The 20423-nt window shown below is 48.0% G+C and overlaps 1 protein-coding gene across 2 annotated transcripts in view; it reads right to left on the bottom strand.

The window, feature by feature from the left end:
- LYRM9 (LYR motif containing 9) overlaps positions 1–20051 on the bottom strand; it is a 30579-nt gene extending 10528 nt beyond the window's left edge. The window contains exons 1-4 of one of the 2 annotated variants that reach the window (XM_033090908.1): positions 19977–20051; positions 4083–4226; positions 2345–2437; positions 170–1452 (exon numbers count right to left, since the gene is read on the bottom strand). In XM_033090908.1, the coding sequence (XP_032946799.1) occupies positions 1435–1452; positions 2345–2437; positions 4083–4208 (237 nt within the window). In that variant the 5' untranslated portion in view covers positions 4209–4226; positions 19977–20051 and the 3' untranslated portion in view covers positions 170–1434. Of the gene's footprint in view, positions 1–169; positions 1453–2344; positions 2438–4082; positions 4227–19972 lie in introns of both variants that reach the window. The other variant, XM_033090909.1, reaches the window with a different exon arrangement.
- Positions 20052–20423: the final 372 nt, after the last annotated feature.

The following is a 20423-nucleotide window of genomic DNA, read 5'->3' as shown; positions in this document are numbered from 1 at the left end:
CTCTGTGTCTTCTGGTTGCTCCACCTGCTCTGGCCAGTTCCCCCTGAACCTTCCCGCTGCTCCCTCCTTCCTTTCTACCTCCCTCCCTCCTTTTTCCCCTTCCTTCCTTCTCCCCTAGCTACTCCCCTTTTCCTCCCCAATCTGTGCTATTTGGTAGATTCAGACAGACCTGGCTTAGTAGCTTTGTGACCTTGAAAAGGGTCTCAGCCTCTCTGAGCTTCCATCTCCCATCTGCAGAGCAGCGCTCCTTAACAGTGGTAGCTGGTAATGGCCTGCCGTGCAGCCGGCTCCCCAGGCCAGGTGCTGGGTGAGCACTGCGCATGATTAGAGCTAAGTACTCCTTACCATGGCCCTGCAGGTAGGAACGGTCATTACTCCACTGGATAGACGGAGAAACCAAGGCTGAATGGTGCAAGGTCATGGAAAGAACAACCTGAGTGGAATTGGGATGTGAGCCGGGTCTGGCTTTCTCCACCAATTTCAGGCTCATGAGACCATACATGACCGCTTGCCTGCTTCCTCCCTCCTTTCCTTCCAAGATGGTGGCAAAAGAGGGAAGGGTCAGTCAAGATGGATTGCAGGTTCACAAAAGCCTAAACACATCGGCACTACTGCAGCCGCTTTGGTGTTCTTGTTTCACGCAGGCTGCATTCACCACTCTGGGACACTGTAAATTCCATGAAGGTAAGGACCAGGCTTCTGCTTCTCTGGGCAGGGAGCGCCGGTGTTAGGAAGAGTGGCTGCTTGGCAGGCTGCTGGGCAGAGTGTGACTGTGAGGCTCAGGGGCTCGGGAGGTGACAAGCAGGGATAGGACAAGTCCACAATCAATCAACTAAGATCCGGCGTGAAATGGGCTGCACGGAGAAAAGACGGATGCATGGAGCACAGTGGGAGTAGAAGAGGCAGCGGGGAGGACGGCTTTCTCTGAGAGACATTTATTGGCACCTCCTGGTACCACACGTGTGTCAGGCTCTTCAATTTCATTTTATTCAAATGTCACAAAGGTGGAAATTGAGCTCGAAGGCAACACCCTTGCAGAGCCGCTGAGCTGGGATTCAAATTCAGATCTGTCTGGTTCTAAAATCCATGCCCTGTCCTCTGGACAGGCTGCCATCCAAGAAGACACCCACTGCAGTCTCAAAGAATGACGCCCAGAATAAATGAATCACTTTCAAAGCAAAGTGAAAAACCACATTCTCCCCAAATCTCGTACCTAAACCGACTGGAAAAGCAGACGTAAAGAACGATGGGGACACAAACATGGCGAGAAAAGCCATCTGAGCAAATGTCCGTTTCTCCTACCCCTGATTTCCTGTTCTCTCATCCAACAAGGCCAATGGATATTCCAGAACTGCTACAGTTGATTAGTTCCAGAAGAGAGATCTCTCAACTTCAGTGTCTTCAGGACAGCTTCACTCCTTGGGCCCTGGAGTCTTAGTTTTGTTTTTTATACTGAAAGACAGAGAGATTGTTAGAAGTGGGCGAGGGAAGCCAACGGGAGAGGGAAGACCCAGGAAATCCTGATAATGGGGTCATCTAGGTCTCAGACGCCCCCTGCTGGGGCTTCTTGAAGGTGGCGGAACTCAGATGGTGGAATCTCTAGTTGGTACCTGGATTCCCTTTCTTCTTTAATGGAAAAGGACGCTGCAGGGGTTGACGGGGAGGATAAGAAAGACACTGAGGAATTAGAACTGAACATTGTGGATTCATCATTCTCTTCAATAGGAATCTTGTTCGGAGAAAAAAAAAAAACTCAGGTAGAGGAGGACCCGCAGAAGCCAATCACTGAGTTCAAGAAAACGAATCCTAGACCCCATATCTGGAGATTTTGAGAGAGAAGGACAGAGAGATAGGGCATGCTGCAGCTCTTTAGGTTGTTCTAACACCAAAGTGTAGGGACCAGCAAGCCAGTCCATATTCCTGACTCCCTCCCTGTCTCCACCAAAACAGATACTTGAATGTTTCCTCAATAACCCTGTCTCGGTGGGGATACCTCCAAAGACAGGGGGCTCACTACCCCCAAGACAGCTCTCTTCTCTGAGGCATCACAAGGCTGCCGCCAGCTTTGTTACTATTGCTTCTAGGAAGACCGTTTTTCTTCTTCCTGCTGCCCATCTGTTTACTCAGATTGTTAGGCAAAAATTTTACTTTAAGGCTTGAGGGTGCCCCTCTACCCCAACTTCTCGCAGAAAACAAATGCAATCAGAATGGCATATCCCATCCCCTTTCAGCTTCTGCAGGAGAGGGAACAGCTGGTTTGTTCTCAACTGTGGGGCAGAGACGTCCCCTGGTGGTCATCACGGAGATTACAGCTCACAGGTGGAGGTGGCAGCCAAGCACTTACTTTGTTCATGATCCAGTCGGCATCTTCAATGGCTCTTTTAATGATCTGCTGGATTCTCTCGGGATTGTCTTCATCTGAATGAACCTGGAAACTCTGAAAGTTTAAGCATAAAAAAAGATGACGACCAAATTCACAGGACTGGCAGCTTCAGAGCACCAGTCACAGGCCAGGACACTGCAGGCACTTTATACTCAGCATCTCTTACCCTTACATAGAGATTTACGATCCCACATAGAGATAAGGAAGCAGAGGCTCAGAAACCCTAACTTTCCATTAAGCAATGGTGCCAGCATTTGAATCCTGGTCTATTCAACTGCATAACCCATACTCCTGCCAGCAGGGCAGTTGTGAAAAGGAAGACTGGTACCCAAATGACTCCCAAATCAAACGAGGCCCAAAGGTTATAAGACAGTGGGGGCCTAAGGGAAATTTCCCTCTCTCTGTTTTCACTAGGGTGAAAGGAAGGTGCTTTCACTAGGGTGAGACCTTTGCACAGCCTCACTGCTGGGAAGCACAGGGCTTCTCCTGGCCCATGCTGGAAAGCCAAGCAGAAAAGGAAGGAGCAGGGGTGGCTTCGGGAAATCCAGCCAAGCCTAGTGCAGAGCCCAGGCTGCTGTTTGCTTCTGTCCAGATGTTCACCCTCGAGAAGCTCACAGTGTGACCTTCAGGTTCACTGGTGTGGCACTCAGGGCCCTTCCAAAGCACCGGTCCCCCGGGGCCCACACATCCTCTATCCTCGTCTCAGGAGCACCTCAAATGCTCACTTCCAGGAAGCCCTCCCTGACTCCCTCACACAGCCGACTGCTCCCTTCTCCACGTTTCCACAGCCCTCTGTTGCTACCACTAGTTTTCTTTTTCTGCTTTCCACATTATGTTTGTATTAATTTTAGTTTTTAACTTTTTATTTGGAAATAATTTCAAGAACAATACAAAAGAATGCTCTTCAGAATCAACAATTGTTAACATTTTGCCACTCTGGCTTTATCATTCTCTCTTTATATGTGTTTGTATCAAATTTTGGGGAGCATTGAAAAGTGGAGGACATCATGCCCTTAACCTCTAAACACTCCAGTGTGTATTTCCCAACAACAAGGGCTTTCTCTTACTAACCACAGTAATCAAATTCAGAAAATTTAACATTGATACAATACTATTATCTAACCTATAGTCCATATTCCAATTTCACGAATTTTCCCAATCATGTCCTTTCTAATAATTGCGTTTTTCTGGTCCAGGATCCAATCTGGGATCCCACATTGCATTTAGTGGTCACATCTCTTTAATCCCCATTAAACGAGAGCACTTCTTCTGCCTTTCTTTGTGTTTCATGACATTGACATGTTTGATGAGTACAGGCCAGTTATGTGGTAGGTGGTCCCTCAGTTTGTGTTTACCTGCTATTTTTTCATAATTAAATTCAGGTGCGTGTTGTTGGCAGAAACGCCTGTCAAAATGATGTTGCACCCCACGCTATTTTAATTATCCCCTTAGCTGCCTTATTCACAACCAGGCACAGAACTGGATGCTGGATGCTGCATACTGTTTCCTAAACAGAAACCAGACAGAGGAGCCGGGCTGCCCAGCAGTGCCTTCCAGTGGCTTTTACCAAAACGTGGCCCCACCACCACCACCTGAAAGACCATCCCTGCCCCTGCCCCTGGCTCCCGACCCCATGATAGGCCTCCTATTAGAGAAAGCACCCCCCACCTGCCCCAGGTGCGGCGCACCCTGCTCCCACCTGCCTGATAGCATGTTTGTAATGCTCCTGCATGCCCTTGGTGGGCAGCTGCCGGCAACAGCGCAGCAGGTATCGGTAGAGCTGCAGCGGCTTCTGGACCAGCTCTGCCCCCGGTAGTGGGGCCATCCGCAAGACTGTCTGTTCCTGGAAAACACAGAGCGTCACTTATAAGGCATCAAGCCAGTACTCAGCCCTGGCCCCCAGGTTCCAGCGCTCTGTGAAGCAGGCCTGATACAGCGTAGAGGCCAGAACCCCCACAGGCCACACCATACGGAACCCAGACCCTGAGCTCGGGCTGGGCATTTAGTCCTGCAGAAGTCTCAGCCCAGAGCAGGCCTTCCAGGACCAAGGGCACAATGTGCAGCCTCATCCTGGTGTCTTCTTTCTGGATGCCATCTTCAGGTGGTGGGTTAGGAGGTGTCACTAACAAGTGGAGTAGGGCAGACCGGCAGGAAAACCCCGCCAGTGCAATTGCTGAGAAACCAGCTAACCTCAAACAACGGAGGGCAGGATGCCCAGAGGTCTGAACCTCACTACTCCCAGGGTGGCCCTGGGCCAGCAGCATCCACATCACCTGAGAGCTGGTTAACATGCAGAGTCTCAGGCCCCACCCCAGACCTACTACACAGAACCTGCATTTTTAACAAGATGCCCAGGAGATTCAGATGCAAATTAAAATTTGAGAAACACGATTGTAGAGGGCTCTGCATGAAGAAGCAGCTGCTTACAGAGTTGTCGGGGTGTACCAGGGCCTGGGCACATGATTTCATCTTACTGTGTGTTATAAATACTCATAGGAATAATACTGAGGGCTTGTTCTGTCCTGTTCGCTTTACTTGTGATTAATGCACACATTTAAAAAAACAATCAGCAGAGGGGGCGGCCGGATGGCTCAGTTGGTTAGAGCGTGAGCTCTGAACTACAGGGTCGCTGGTTCAATTCCCGCATGGGATGGTGGGCTGCACCCCTTGCAACTAAGATTGAAAACGGCGACTGGACTTGGAGCTGAGCTGCTCCCTCCACAACTAGATTGAAGAACAACGACTGACGGGTCCTGGAGAAAAACACTGTTCCCCAATATTCCCCAATAAAAAAAAAAATTAAAAAAATTAAAAAATAAAACAATCAGCAGAGAGGTCTGACAAGTTGTCCAAGGTCACACAGCTGGTCCAAGGACAGAGTTGGGATTTGAACCCAGACAGGTTCCAGAGCCCACCTTTTATTAAAAAAAAAAAAAAAAAAAAAAGCTTATTGATACGTAGTTAACACACAATCAACTGCACATATCTAAGGTGTACAATTCGATAACTTTTGACATACGTACAAGTATATACCTAAGAAACCATCATCATAACCAAGAGTCAATATTTGCATCACCCCATAAGTTTCCTCGTGTCTCTTTGTAATCCCTCCCTCCTGCCCTCGCCACTCCCCATTACCACAGCAACCACTGCTTTGTCACTACAGATGAGTTTGCATTTTCCTGTGTTTTACATAAAATGAATCATATAGCATGTACTGTTGGGTCTGCAGAACCTGTATTTTTAAACTCTGTATAATAATGGCTTTTTCCAAAGAACCCACAACTCTAATCTGGCTGCTTATTTTTTAAAGCAGGACACTCTAATTAAGAGTATGGATTTTGGGAGCGGCCGGTTGGCTCAGTTGGTTAGAACGCAGCACTCGTAACACCAACGTCACGGGTTCGATCCCCACATGGGCCAGTGAGCTGCACCCTCCACAACTATAGACTGAAAACAGGGACTTGAGTTGGAGCTGATGGGTCCTGGAAAAACACACTGTTCCCCAATATTCCCCAATAAATATTTAAAAGAGAGAGAGAGAGAATTATCAACATTTAACAAAAAAAAGAGTATAGATTTTTTTTCCCAATGGTAGAACATAAGGACTTGTTAAGCTTCCATTAAGTAACTTGCAGCCCATAACCGCCTCCTTCTCTATGCTCACTGCCCGGTAGGCTCCTGCCTGGACCTCTGCCATAGCATCTTACCTGGCATCCCTGCCTCCAGCCTGTCACTTCCCAGTCTCCTCCACACTGACTCCGTGTCCTGGGCTCATCCCACAGTCAGACACCCGGAGCTTCTCCCAGATCCCCCAAACCCGCAAGTATGTCACCTCTCGGAGCCTTTGGACATGCAGCCCCCTAGTGTGGAGCTCCTTTCCCCTCTCTGTGTAAGGGACTCACATTCATCCTACCAGGTCCAGCGCAGTGTCACTTCCTCTGGGAAGCCCTTCCTGACTGCCCCTCCCTCGGGGGGCTGAAGTACCCTGTTCATGGAGCTTTTACAGTGCTTCCCACACTGCCGGGGATTCATCTGCGACCAGGCCTGTGGAGCCTGGCCCAGGCCCCAGCGCTTCGTGCCGTTTGTGGAACCAGACTGAATGGAATCTGTTATCTCCTCTCTGCAGATTTCCCCTCTATGACAGAGAAGCTCACTATGCTCCAAATGAAGGAGCTAAAAGACCAAGATTAAGTGACTGGCCTTAGTTTTAAAGTAAAAGAAGAAAGAAAGAAAAGGAAAAAAAAGAAGAGAGAGAGAAAGAAAGGCAACTCTCTCCTCATCAAAAAGAGAATCAGAATTCTAAAATTCTAAAACTACCAGTGGTCCTTAAACTAAGAAAAGAAACTCATTAAGTAGCTGGTGTCAGAGGCTCCTTCATTCCACTTCCAGCATTCTATCTTCCTGGCAACAATAAATGTCTGTCTCCACAGCTAAGTTTGCCAATTGTTCCTGGTACTCTAGGCTCTAGTTTGGACACTGGGGTGGGCAAGTGGTTGTCTGCTCTCACCATGCATCCTCCCTTCTAGTAACAGCCCTACATGGGAGACTGGTGATCCATTCCTCCCCAGGTCTCAGCCCACAAGATCTATGGGTGGGGCTTCACTCCGGGCTTGACCAATCAGAGACCTGCATCCATGTGGTCACTGGGATTGGTTCAGATGGGCACATAATGGAAGCTGAGAGAATCGCAACACCTCTGCAGCAACGACTGGAAAGGACTCAGCTCCCTGTCTCTAGACCTGATGCTGAGAGGACTTCATCCTCTCTTAGGAAAGCCATCTTGCCTCTTCTTGAAGCCTGAGACTAGAGCACAGCAGAAGGCGGAGCCAAGAACTTCAGCAAAACCAAGTCTGAAGTATTCATTTGAGCCCTAAAAACCGTCCACCTGAAGGCAGTCCCACCCATAGACCTTTCAATGACCCAAGCCAGTTAGTCCCCTTTACCCAAGCAGCTTGGGTTTGTTGTTTTGTCACTTGTAACCACGAGTCCTAAGTGATCGAAAAATCTTAATCTCCCAAATTCTGCTCACACGATGAGTTCTGATGGTTCCAGCTCTAAGGAAGAGTGCAGACAGGGCAAGGCCCTCAAGTCCTGCTGCCACGAGTATCAACCTGCCTGGCTGACTGGCCACGCTTCAGTCCAACAAAGTGAGGGAAACCCACACAACGGGGGCAAAGACCTTCAAGGGCCATCCCAGACGACATACCACGGAAGCCCCCCACCTGATGGGCAGTCTCCACTAGCAGGCTTCCCCAAACCATATAAAGTGCTAATCAAATATTGTAAAATGCTAGTCGTGTGACAGATGGTTACCAGCTGCAGTCTTCAAAATTAACCTTTGGAAAGAGCACAACTTTGTTTCGTTACTTAAAAATCCAAGCAATACTTAGAAACCAACCCGGCAAGTATAGGCGGGAGATTATTTTCAGCTCAATTATAATTCTTAGTCATTCTCAGTAATAACTAACAGAGAATGCATGTGTGGGTCCACTCAGAAGAGTTAAACTAAAAACGCTTTAATTTAATTTGAAGTGTGGGTTTGCTGTCACGGAAGGGGCAATGAAACTCACAACATCATTGCTACAACTCTAGTCCAACCTTATGGCCTTGGGAGCACTCGCCTCACACATCCTGCTCTTTGGACTTGACCTGAGCCTCTCCACCTGGCTCCTGGCCTCTGTGAAGGCAATGCCATCTCCCCAGGCCACCACAACAAAACCATCACAGAGCCAACCCAGACTCCTCCTTCTCCCTCACCTCCCATGCCCCATGGTCCCTCTGTCCTATCAAATTCTCCCTCTGCATGGCCCCTCAAATCGGTCCCCCTTCTCTATTTCCACTGCACATCCTTGGTGAAGGCTCTTACCGTAACTCGCCTGACAACTCCAAGAGTTCCAGCGGGTCTCCCTGTCTTCCAACGTATTCTCCACTCATCGGCCAGAGTGAATCTTTCCAAAACATAACTCCCAGCATGTCATGTTCCCACCTAAAAGCCCTAATATCCACCCTTACGCCCTATCACTTATGACAACTTTTCCCAAAATGTGGGGCAAATATGAAATTATTTTAAGCAGTGTATGGACCAATATCTTTTTATTGTAATGATTTTGTATTGAGTTTCATGTGTAATGAGAAAAAAAAAAAACCCCACAGTTTCATAGGTATTGTGGCTTAAAACAGTTTTAAAAATGAATGACATAAAACTGATTTTTTAAAAATGTATCAAGCAAATAAGAAGGCAGTTGAAATGTGGATATGACAAAACTCAGGAAAGTGGTACTGAAGTTTGGCAAGTCCTGGTCTCCAGAACAGAATCCATACTCCCTTCCATGGCCTCCAAGGTCCCCCCTTGTTCTGGACCCTTGGCACATCTCTCGCTACTCACCGCCAAGGCAGGTAAACTGAGCTCCAAGCGGCACACTCCACGACCGCCTGTGTCATGTTCACCTGCTATGACAGAATGCCAGGCAAATGGCAGATGTGTTAGGATTCGCCAGAGACAAAACCAATGACTGATAGATAGATACATAGATACATAGATACATAAATAGACAGATGGGAAGAAAGACATTCAAAATCTGAAGAGCTGATGCTCCGTTTGAAGCCATCCGGCAGGAGAATTCTCTCGCTCAGAGGAGAGTAGTCTATTGTTCTATTCAGGCCTTCAAGTCAAGTGCTTGGATGAGGACCACCCACGTTGGGGAGGCCAATCTGCTTCACTCTGTCTCCTGATTTAAATGTTAATCTCATCCAAAAATACCCTCACAGACACATCCAAAATAAGGTTTGGCAAAATATCATGGCCCGGCCAAGTTGACACGTAAACTTATCCATCCCAGTAGATGTTCAATATCCATGTGTGGAACGAACCTTCCTACTCCTTCCCGCAATACCCGTTTCCTGTAGCTCCTGATTCTTCAACACTCTGTCCTGAGGTCTGGCACTGCCTCCAGGAAGCCCTCACTGACCTAGCGCCCCTGCCACCATGCTCAGCCCTCATCACCGCACAACACTTTAGTTCAGGCTTTATCACCTCTCACCTGGATTACTGGAAAGTTATTTACCTGCCCTCAGCCCCCTTCCAGCCACCCTCCACATGGCAGTCACAGCACTTTCTCTAACTCCCAACTGAAAATCTTCCCACAGCTGGACATGACATCATAGTGTGTGCTATTAACTATTAATTTTCTCAGGTATAATAACGATGTTGTGGTTTACGTGGGAGAATGTCCTTAATCCTTAGGAGATGCAAGTGGAATTATTTAGAGGTGATGTGCCATCACGTCTGCAACTGACTTTCAAATGGTTCAGCAGAAGACAATGCAGCAAGGGAGAAGACAGGGCGAGAAAGATTAAAGCAAACTGTTAAGACTGTTTTTAGATGGCAGGTATAAGGGTGGGCACTGTGCTGTCATTTCAACTTCTATGTAGTTTGAAAATTTTCGTAACAAAAAGTTACGTTAGACAAATCCTTCCAGAAAATTCCATCACTGAATGGATAAAGACTGATACCAATTCCTAAAGCCTTTTCTCCTGCCCAGATTCATCCCACATCACTCCTCTACCTGCCAGGGGCATTGACACACCACCTATATGTAATTCTTTTACTAACAACAACAACAATAATCACTTACAATTACTACCACAGCTGCCTTCCTGACTAGTTATCATGGGACAGGTCCTAAACAATGCACGTGAAGAAACTAATTTTAATCCTCACAATAACTCTACAAGAGGATTCCATTATGCTCTCCCTTTACCAATAAAGAAAAAAAAAAAAGAGAGAGAGGCAAAAAGAAAGTAGGAAATTCGTCCAAGGTCACATAGCTGTGAGTGCAGAAGCCAGGATTTCTGCCCAGGAAGTCTGGTTCCAAACGTCATGGTGGATGCCGCCTGAAACCAGCCTCATCCTCCAAATGGATTTGTACTCATCCTGTGGTTGACATTTGTGGTTCTTCCTAACAGCTGCCCCGTCCCAATTTCTTTTTAAGGGATGACGTCTTCCCATTGAGTTTGGCCAGTGGAGACTGTCACCAGTGCTCTCTCTCTCCTAGCCACAAGGAAAGCATTAGAGACAAGCTAGGCCAACTGAGGATCCCCACCTCTGGAAAGGGGTTCGTGAACATGATTACTAAGAGCCTGAAAATGGGTGCGTGTCCCGCAGCAGTAGCGTGTCCTGACCAGCTTCTTCCTGCTCTGCACTGTCCCTGTAGGTCCTGCTGCCTGGCCTTCGAGAAGTGTCTAGATTCTTGCCCAGTTCTCCAGCCTTCTCCCTTGAGCCTGTGAGCTCCTAACACTCTTTCAATACATTTGCTTTTGGGTTCGCCCTCCAATCCCCTTTTACACAGAACTAGACTCTCTCCCTGCCTGTCTGACTATAGCGTTAGGTCAGGGGATCCCCTGTGCTCCTAGGGTCCAGGTCCCCCACCACACCAAACGCCCACGAGGGCAAGGACTGTGTCAGATTCCTCCATCTCTGTTCCCTCAATGCCTGGCACAGCACTGGGCATACAGAGGACTCCTCCATAAATGCTTGCTGACCTAATAACCTCAAATTCTGACCAATGCCCAAACTTGAGAAAACAACAGCTCAGCCTTCTCCCTGCCTTCTGGTCCTGGGGATCCGAATGTGGCTGAGACTGACCTGTGCTCCTGCCCACTATAAAGGGATGATCTCTGCTCTCTGCAGGGTCCTCCATGGCCTGGGTGCGCCTGGCCATCACCTCTGGCAGAACACCCTCCCTTTCCCACTCATCTACTCCAAGCCTTTTCCAGTCTCCTCAGCCTCCCTCCAGCTCACGGGCAGGAACTCCCTGCAGGCAACAGATGCCCCCTATTCACTCCATCTGGAGAGGCCATCAGATAAGAATATCCTCAAGCTCCCCCCACGTGAAATTCACCCTTGCCTGAGAGCTGCCTGATGTACTAAGAACGCCACCAGACATTTTTACAAAAAGCATTATTATCCCCATTTTTCAGATGTGGAAACTGAAGCTGAAAAGTAAGCTGACATGCCCACGAATACACAACTAGGGAGAGGCAGAACTGGAATGTGGGCTCTGGCTCTAATTCTAGTGCTTTCACCTCCCTGCGTTCATGAAGGAAAGGGGGCCTTTTCTTTTCCAAGGCTCTGTTAGGCTCTCAGAGCCGCTCTCCTGGATCGATCCAACAGCCTTCTGACATGTCTCCTTTTCAATCCTTCCCTATGCTCGGCCAGAATGGGCCTTTAAAAACAAAACTCTCGTCTTTGAGTCCCTTGCTTGATATCCTTCAATGGCGCCTACAGAACAAACTCTAGGGCCATCGGTCTGCATATGCCTGAGTGTGGTCCCACGCTACATGTGGGAAGGTGGTGTTCAAGGCTTTGCTCAGTCAACCACCACCTGTAACCAAATCCCCCGTGCACTCTACCCTTTTCCTGGCTCTGTCCCCTCTGTTACTTTGTTTCCCCCGTAATGCCTGGCACACAGGGGTCACTCAATACAGGGGCTCCAATGGAATCCTCCTCGCCCCAACAACTTTCAGGCCACTTTCCTGTACCTTGAAGACTGAGGAGAATAGTGCGAGCACATGGGGCCCAAGTCATGGCAGGACTGACGTGAGAATGGAACAAGAGAGCACACGTACGTGGTTCATGGCAGCAGCTCACTAAACAGGAGGTCCCTCTCCCCGGCCCTTCTCCACCCCTGGAAAAGTAGCAAAAGGGAATGCTGCGTGTTAGGATGCCCTTTCAATGCTTTTATCCAAAACAAGAATGGCCTGCCAAAGGACGCCTGTGGGGACAGAGCCCCAAAAAGCAGTTTCCAGGCTCTCGGCCTCACATAGAAAGGTGCTGGCTCAGGTAGTAAATGGCCGTCGACTGTGATCAAATGGCCAGCAGCTGTGGCTAGTTGGCCGTCAGCTGTAACCAGTGAGCCATTGGGCACTAATATAACTGCCGTGGCTAGGCTAGCAGAAAAAAATGGGGGCTAGCAAAGAGATGGTGGCTGAGCCTGCAAGCGGCACAGTGAGGGTTGAGAATTGTGTTGCTCCTGGTTCCTGTGTCTCCAACCCAGCCGCCAGTGAGAGTATAATGGTATGACTCCCCTACCTATGGCTCCGTGGGTGTTCCTTTTTGGCCTCACCATGTCCTGAGTTCTTATGTGGGGAGTGGGACCAGAGACCCCGCCGGACGCCCCGCACGACACTTGGCGTAGTCGGCAGGATCCCCTGCACTACAACGTCTCTGCTACAAACGAGCTGGGGCAGAGGTTTGTGGGTTTCATCGATTCGGTGAGCTCTGACTACATCAGGAAGGAAAAAACCTTTTTTTTTTTTGACCAGGTGAAATTTATTTAGCTTTTTCCAAATCAGAACTGAGTTCTGGTTATTTATCCTGTAGCCTTTTATGAGGCAGAAAGTTATAAAAACCCCTGAGGCAGCATGGTTTGGCTCATCGTTGGCCCTCAGTGAAAGGTGTTAACTCAAGGGACAGAAAAACAGTCCAAAGTGGGCAATCTTCCGACAGCAGAACACTGAAGAGCTGAAAGCCTCCTTCTCCCCTCTAGGGTAAAACAAATCTCTTCTCCCTCTCTCTGGCAACTCGAGCTGTCAGAAAACCCTTTTGTTTCTGAGCTAAAATCTGCTCTGTAAAATTCTACTTATTGGTCTCAGCTCTGTCCTGCGGGGCTGAAGTCTCTGTGAAACTTCCCCCAAGTCCAGTCCTTCGTTATTCCAATTACCCCAGCCCCTCAGTCATTTCTTTTCCCAGATAATCATCCTGAAGGTGCTGTCATCTCCCCACTTCTCCCACCCACTCACCTTCCTCTGGACACACACACACAACCTCATTACCAGTCTCACGCTGGAGACCACAGTTTGCTTGCGTTCTGACCCGCTCCATGAGCTCAGGTGGTAATCTCACCTCTCTTCTACCTGGGAATTTAAGGAATGCAACTCAGACTGCATTCTCTGCTTGGGCCCTTCCGTGGCCCTGGCATTCAACTCAAAGGCACCTTTTTTCCATGAACCGTTCTTTTGTTTTCCATGAGCTATTCTTTTTTGTTTTCCATGAACAATTCTTAAGTCTGTTTCCCCATCTTGTATTTTATTAGTTCGTTCCAGAGTCACAATCTGCCACAATCTCTGGGAGGCCTGGTCTTGTCTGTTATCCAACTCAACTCAGTTCAGCACAACAAAAGCACAGAAACAACCACACACCAGGTACAAATGGGGTACAGAGAGAGAGAGTGGCCCCAGCAGGCGGTGTCGGTCACCCGTCCCATGCCATTCAGAGCATCTAGCATGTGCGTGGCTCTGGACGTGGCCCTAGGACGACGGAGGTGAAAGGCCTGCCGTGTTACCAAGCAGGCCTACGCCAAGTCTGCACAGCTGATGGCATGTCTCACTAGCTACCAGTGCCAGGTAGGTGTTGAAAGCTTTACCTGTGTTCTCTCATGTATCCTCACAACAATCTTATGGGGTTCATATCATTAGCCCCATTTTATAGATGAAACTGAGGCTCTGAGAGGTTAAGTAACTTGCCAGAGGCCATCCAGCTAGTACAGGGTCAGGTCTGTTTGATCCCAAAGCCCATGCCGTTACCTGCATCTAATACCACCTGCTCTGTCCATATCTGAGCCGTCCACAAAAGACTGCCCAGATCAGGCCAAGGACCTCGCCGAGAACTCCCCGCCCTGCTTGTTCAGGACCAGGTCCAAGCATTCATGAAAGCACTTGATTGTTCTATTATTCAGTACTTATTTTTTCAACCTTTACCATAAAACCTTTCTTCAGGCTTTTCAGAAACCCAAGGACACCTGGGCTCCCCCTGCATAAAGATGAAAAGAAGTCAACGGGTTGATGTCAATTACACAGACAAAAGAAAGGGGCAACTAAGGATTTGCTAAAAAGGCTCTTAGGAAACCCAAAAGAAAACATGATAGAATAAAGGTAAAGAGGGAAAATAAAGCCACAGAGGGATTTCCTGGAAGCCAAGTGGTATCACTGGCACAGATGCTAAGAAACAGGCCTACAGCCCCATTTAACCCTACTGTCTCCTTCCCTAACCTGCGCCCTGACACCTAAAAATAAGTGGGAAAATATTATATATTGGAAGGAAGGAAGGGAGTGTAAAAAGAGAATGGAACTAGAGAAAACAACCAGAAATTATACCCTATTGAGCACTGATACAAGCTAAAAATTAAGCCTGCACAGGCCATTATTTAAATGTGCAATTATTCTTCTGGATGGGAAAAGTCACGATATAGGATCAAAGTGGTTCTGCTGCCCCCAAGTCTGGGGCTCCAGTTTGTACGTGCACCTTCTCCCAAGCTAGAAATGGGGCAGCAATCCTCACTCATCTAGTCCCTCTCCTACACTGTCAATGCTCTCCAGACACTCCCCTAAAGTCCTCACCCCTCCACTACCTCCCCGTGCCCCTCTACACCCCCTGGGCACTATCTTGGTTCTCAGCTTTGTAACAACGCCTCCTTCAGACTATCCCAATACTTCCCAACCAGCCTCTCTCCTCCCAGTCCAACCCCCACATTGCCACCCAAGGACACTTTCTAAAAATCATACCCTGTCACCCATCCCTTCTCCAAAACCTCTGTGGAGTATTCTTTACCCATGGCCTCCCAAAATCTGGTCCCAACTTCTGTCATCAAACTCGTCTCCTGCCGTCCTTCTCACCCTTCCTGTATTTTAGCCACGCTCGGAACTTGGAGGTTAAGTTCATGGACTTTAGGGTCGGACAGTCTGGGTTCAAATCCTGGCTCCGTTACTTGCCAGTTGTGGGACCCTGGGCAAGTCTCTTAATTTCCATCTCAGAGTTTGTTACACATCTGTCCACGGAGCCACTAACAGTATTTTCTACATAAAATCATTCTGAGGATTCAATAAGGCCCCTCAACCCCTTCGCATGGTGCCTGGCACATCCCATGTGCTGACTGTTCACTGTTAACAGCACCTCGGAAATGCACTGTGCTTTTCAGCACCTCTCCTTCTCCGACCTTGAATTCTTCACCAACCTCAAGAATTCCTTGTTTTAGCTTTACATCCCATGACTATATATATATATATATATGTATATATATATATATATATACACACACACACATACAGAGGGTGCCCAAAAAATGTATACACGTTTTAAGAAAGGAAAAAATTGTATTAAAATTGTAATATTCAACATACACCAATAACAAAAGACGAATACAAGTCATATGTATAGTTTTTGGCGCCCCAGTATTTTTTGATTAGTAGACAGTAAATATGATTTGATGTTACTTTCAGGTGTACAGCACAGTAGCGAACATTTATATAATCTATGAAGTGATGCCCACGATAAGTCCAGTACCCATCTGACCCATACATAGCTTTTACAATCTTGACTATACTCCCCAGACTGTATTTCACATCCCCGTGACTATTTTGTGACTCCAATTTGTACTTCCTCATCCCTTCACCTTTTGCGCTCACCCCCCAACCCCACTCCCATGTAGCAACCATCAGTTTGCTCTCGATAGCGATGAGTCTATTTGTTTTGTTTGTTCATTTCTTCTGTTGTTTAGATTCCACATATGAGTGAGATCATATGGTCTTTGCCTTCTCAGTCTGACTTATTTCACTTAGCATTATATCCTCTCGGTCCATCCATGTTGCTGCAGATGGTAAGATGTCACTCTTTTTTATGGCACAGTAATACTCCGTCGTAGGATAGAGTATTATCTATCCTAGACAAAGCAAACTGGAAAAATTTCTTCATCCAGTCATTCAAGAATTCCTCTTTAACAGTGGAAATGTAATGGCTCTGTGCGATGTCAGAGGGATAGTGGATGGGGGGTGGAGGGTTCACACAGTGTGAGGGATGTAAATGATAAACGTCTAAGTATTACTTTGTCTTGTGCACCTGAAACTAATTAAAAAAAAAAAAATTCCTCTTTATCCTTACAGATCCAGCTCCTAGGTCCCCTCCTCCAGGCTTTCACCCCATGCTGTCCATACCCTATAACGGGTCATCACTCTGTACTATAATCATTTATGTAACAATGTGGTGGAAGAGCATAGAGTAGGTTTTGAAGACACACAACTCTGGTTTAGGAGTCTACCTCTGCCATTTACTAGCTGTGTGATCCTGGGCAACTTGCTTGACTTCTCTGGACTTCTACCTCCTCCTCTGTAAACTGGAGAACAGAATATGTACCTCATGGGGCGGAGGCGGGGAGTTGCAAAGATCGAGCAAGCTAACACAAGGGGCTGGCACATATTAGGTGCTTGAACATCTTACCTTTTCCTACTCTACCTGGCTATCTGTGTTCCTTGCTGACCATAAGCTTCTGGAAGCCAGAGACTATGTTGTATTAGACACCCCTCCACAAGCAACAGTGCCCAAAACATAACAGAAGCTCAATAAATGTGTGTTGATTGATTCCCTTTTACGAGAGAGGAAACTAAAGCCAGGAGGCAAGTGACTGTTCTGAAGTCACGAAGCCAACAAGTGGCAGAGCCACATCTCAAACTCGGGCCCAGTGGTTCTGAATCCTCAGCTTTTCCTACCACACCTGCTATCTCCAAGGCTAAGGAATCACCCTGAACATCACATCCGTCAGCCCAAATCGCCCCGAGCCTTTACAAGTCTCACGGGAACCTGGTGAGCTATCCTAGACAAAGCAAACTGCAAAAATCGTGCAAAAGGCAAACAGGTTTGTCTCAGAGCACAGCAATCAGCAACCTGACTGAATCATTTAATATTAGACTGCTTTGTGCCAATGGCCTCCCACCACGGGCCACAACACACCACCCTGGTTTGAGGGCAAAAGAAGAGAACTAGGTATTGTACACCTACCAGGTGTCAAACACGGGGCTGGGTACTTTACAGGGGCTGCTTAATCTACAACCCTATTATTCCCACTTTACAGAGGAAAAAAACTGAGGCTCACAGAACTAGTTGAGAGCCACAGCTGGGCTTTGTACCCAGGTCTCTGCCTTCCTAACGCAAGCTCTTTCTACACATACCCAGGGCTTGTCTGAGAGGACCTTTGAGCTTAAAGTACCTGGATTTTCCTTTTCTTCTCTCCTTTCCCCTCCCTCTGGCCTCCTTGCTGGCCCTCACATACCTAAGCACTCTTCAGGGTGCCCTATGGTCCAGGTCTCACTCAAGAGGCCTTCCTTGATCACACTATGAGGCCTGACAATTAAGTTTGCGAACTCATCCTAGAAAAAGTGCTGCATACCTCACTGCTGAATATCACTATAGTCACCTTCAAAGTATTCCACTTGGGAAGTTATGCACCATTGCCAGCACCTAGTCCACCCTTCAAAGCAATTTTGGAACTCTTTTTCTGGAATGGCCATCAGAGCTATCCTCGTATTACCTTAACGTCCTGTCATCAAAATGTCTTCCTTTCAATATTTCCTTTATCTTCAGGTAAAGAAAGAAGTCATTGGGGGCCAGATCAGGTGAGTAGGGAGGGTGTTCCAATACGGTTATTTGTTTACTGGCTAAAATCTCCCTCACAGACAGTGCTGTGTGAGCTGTGCATTGTGGTGATGCAAGAGCCATGAATTGTTGGTGAAAAGTTCTGGTCATCTAATTTTTTCATGCAGCCTTTTCAGCACTTCCAAATAGTAAACTTGGTTAACTGTTTGTCCAGTTGGTACAAATTCGTAATGAATAATCCCTCTGATATCAAAAAAGGTTAGCAATATCATTGCAACAAGTTCACGAACTTAATTGTCACACCTTGTTTTCATGACACTCTTCACCAGCTGAATTACATCTGTTTCTATTTGTATTCCCCCATTGGAATGTAAGCTCCATAAGAGCAGGGAGTTTATCTTGTTTGCAGCTGTATTCCTAGTATAGTACAGTGCCTGACACATAGTAAGCATATGTGTGTGTGTCATTGAGCACCAACAAGGTGTTAGTTGCTGAAGATACAGAAACAAACAAGACAGCCCCTAACCTTATGGACTTACACATTCGTAAGAGACGGTGAAAACCAATCATTCAATTATAACTAAATACTACAAAGTGGAATTCACGTCCTTGAGAGACTGGCTCATGAGGTCCCTCACCCAGTCAAGAGTCAGAGAAGTTTTTCTGAAAAAGGGACAATTAATCTGAGATCTGAAGGATGAGTCGGATTTGGCTGGGTGAAGGTGAAGATGGAGGGATGGTGAAGGCAGAGAGTGCAGCCTTCAGCCTGCATGAACGCCTAAGGGAGAAAGGGACTGCCAGGCCCACAGGAGCCCAAAGAGGAAGGGAGGGCAGGCAAGAGCAAAGGAGATACTGGCCAGGAAGGTGAGGTCAGATCCAGAAGGGCCTGGTAGGTGGTGAGGAGTTAAGATTAATCCTAAGGGGGCCGGCCTGGTGGTTCATGTGATTGGAGCTCCGTGCTCCTAGCACCGAAGGCTGCTGGTTCGATTCCCACATGGGCCAGTGGGCTCTCAACCACAAGGTTGCTGGCTGGACTCCCGCAATGGATGGTGGGCTACACGCCCTGCAACTAACAACGGCATCTGGACCTGGAGCTGAGCTGCGCCCTTCACAACTAACATTGAAAGGACAACTTGACTTGGAAAAAGCCCTGGAAGTGCACACTGTTCCCCAATAAAATCTTAAAAAAAAGATCAATCCTAAGGTCCATCAACTGATGAATGGATAAATGAAACATGGTATCTTCATACAATTGAATATTATTTTGTAATTATTATAAAAAGAAATGAACTACTCATACATGCTACAACATGGGTGAATCTTGAGAACATTCTAAGTAACAGAAGCTAGCCACAAAGGACCCAATATTGTATGATTCCAGTTATGCGAAATATGCAGAATAGGCAAATCTATAGACACAAAATGGATTAGCACTTGCTAGGGCTGAGGGGAATGGGAGACGGGGGAGGTGACAGCTACAGGAGGGGTTTCTTTGGGGGGTAATGAAAATGTTCTAACATTATGGTGATGAATGATGCTCAACTCTGTGAATGTACTAAAGACATTAAACTGTGCGTTTTAAATGGGTGAATTGTACGTTACGTAAAAGCAAACAGAAGATTAGTCTTAAGGGCTAAAGGGTTTCAGCCACGGAGTGACTTGATCGTGTTATTCAGACGCACGAATCAAAACGTGAAGGTTACTCCAGGTAACTGCGATCACAGGGTGTTCTGGACAGATGGACCGTGCAGGCCCCTTTTACTTTTTAAAACGGGCAATCTGAAGCTGACCTCAAAGGTATGTGCCAGACAAGGAACATTTCACTAGTGGGCCCCGCTGCCGGGCTTCTCAGACTCCTGGGTGCCCGCGGCCCGCACGTCCCTCCCGGCGTCCTGGGGCCTTCTCCGCTCCTCCCAGCCTTCCCGGCGAGGCCTTCAGCAGGCCTGGCGCATCCTGGAGCCGCGCTCCAGGGCACCTGGCTCTCCAGGGGCACGAGGGCGGCCAGGGAGGAAAGGGGAACGGCGCGGGTCGCCGCCAGGTTTTCCACGGGCCACGCAAAGCCGATCACGCCCAATGCCTCACATCCCCAGGTGGTCCCGCCGCCCCGGCGGCTCCCGGCCGCGCTAGCCCGCGCCCCCGCCCTCCGCCTGCGCCGCTCGGCTCACCAACCTCCACTGGGGAACTTCGACTCGGGACGCGGCGGACGCGGGGCCGCGAGTGCGCCTGCGCCCCCAGCCCTGCGCAGCCCCGCCTCCGCCTGGCTACTGGGGGCGGAGCGCCCTCTGTCGGCCACACGCGGGACTCGGGGTCTGTTTATAAGGGAGCCCAACATGCGATACCTACTGGGTGCCCCTTCCCTGATCGGACCCACCCAGTTGAAAAAGAAAGCTGTCCCACTAACAGCCTTCTTTACCATAAACATCCAGTCGTCCTTCTGGCTGTTGCTACCTTGGAAATAAGCCCCGAAGGCAGGCTGTCCCCCATATTTAGCAGAACATGGATTGCTGCTAAAATATTAGGGGTGTTCAAGATCTGTGAAAAGCTTGCTAGAGGACTTTTCCTAAACCACTCGTGCTGATGACAGGAATTATATTTGGATTGGAATCTGCGTTTTGA

The sequence above is a fragment of the Rhinolophus ferrumequinum genome, chromosome 21, assembly GCF_004115265.2.
Source record: "Rhinolophus ferrumequinum isolate MPI-CBG mRhiFer1 chromosome 21, mRhiFer1_v1.p, whole genome shotgun sequence".
NCBI classification, from domain to species: domain Eukaryota; kingdom Metazoa; phylum Chordata; class Mammalia; order Chiroptera; family Rhinolophidae; genus Rhinolophus; species Rhinolophus ferrumequinum.
The sequence above is the reverse complement of the archived record's forward strand: the minus strand, read 5'-3'. Positions and strand labels throughout refer to the sequence as shown.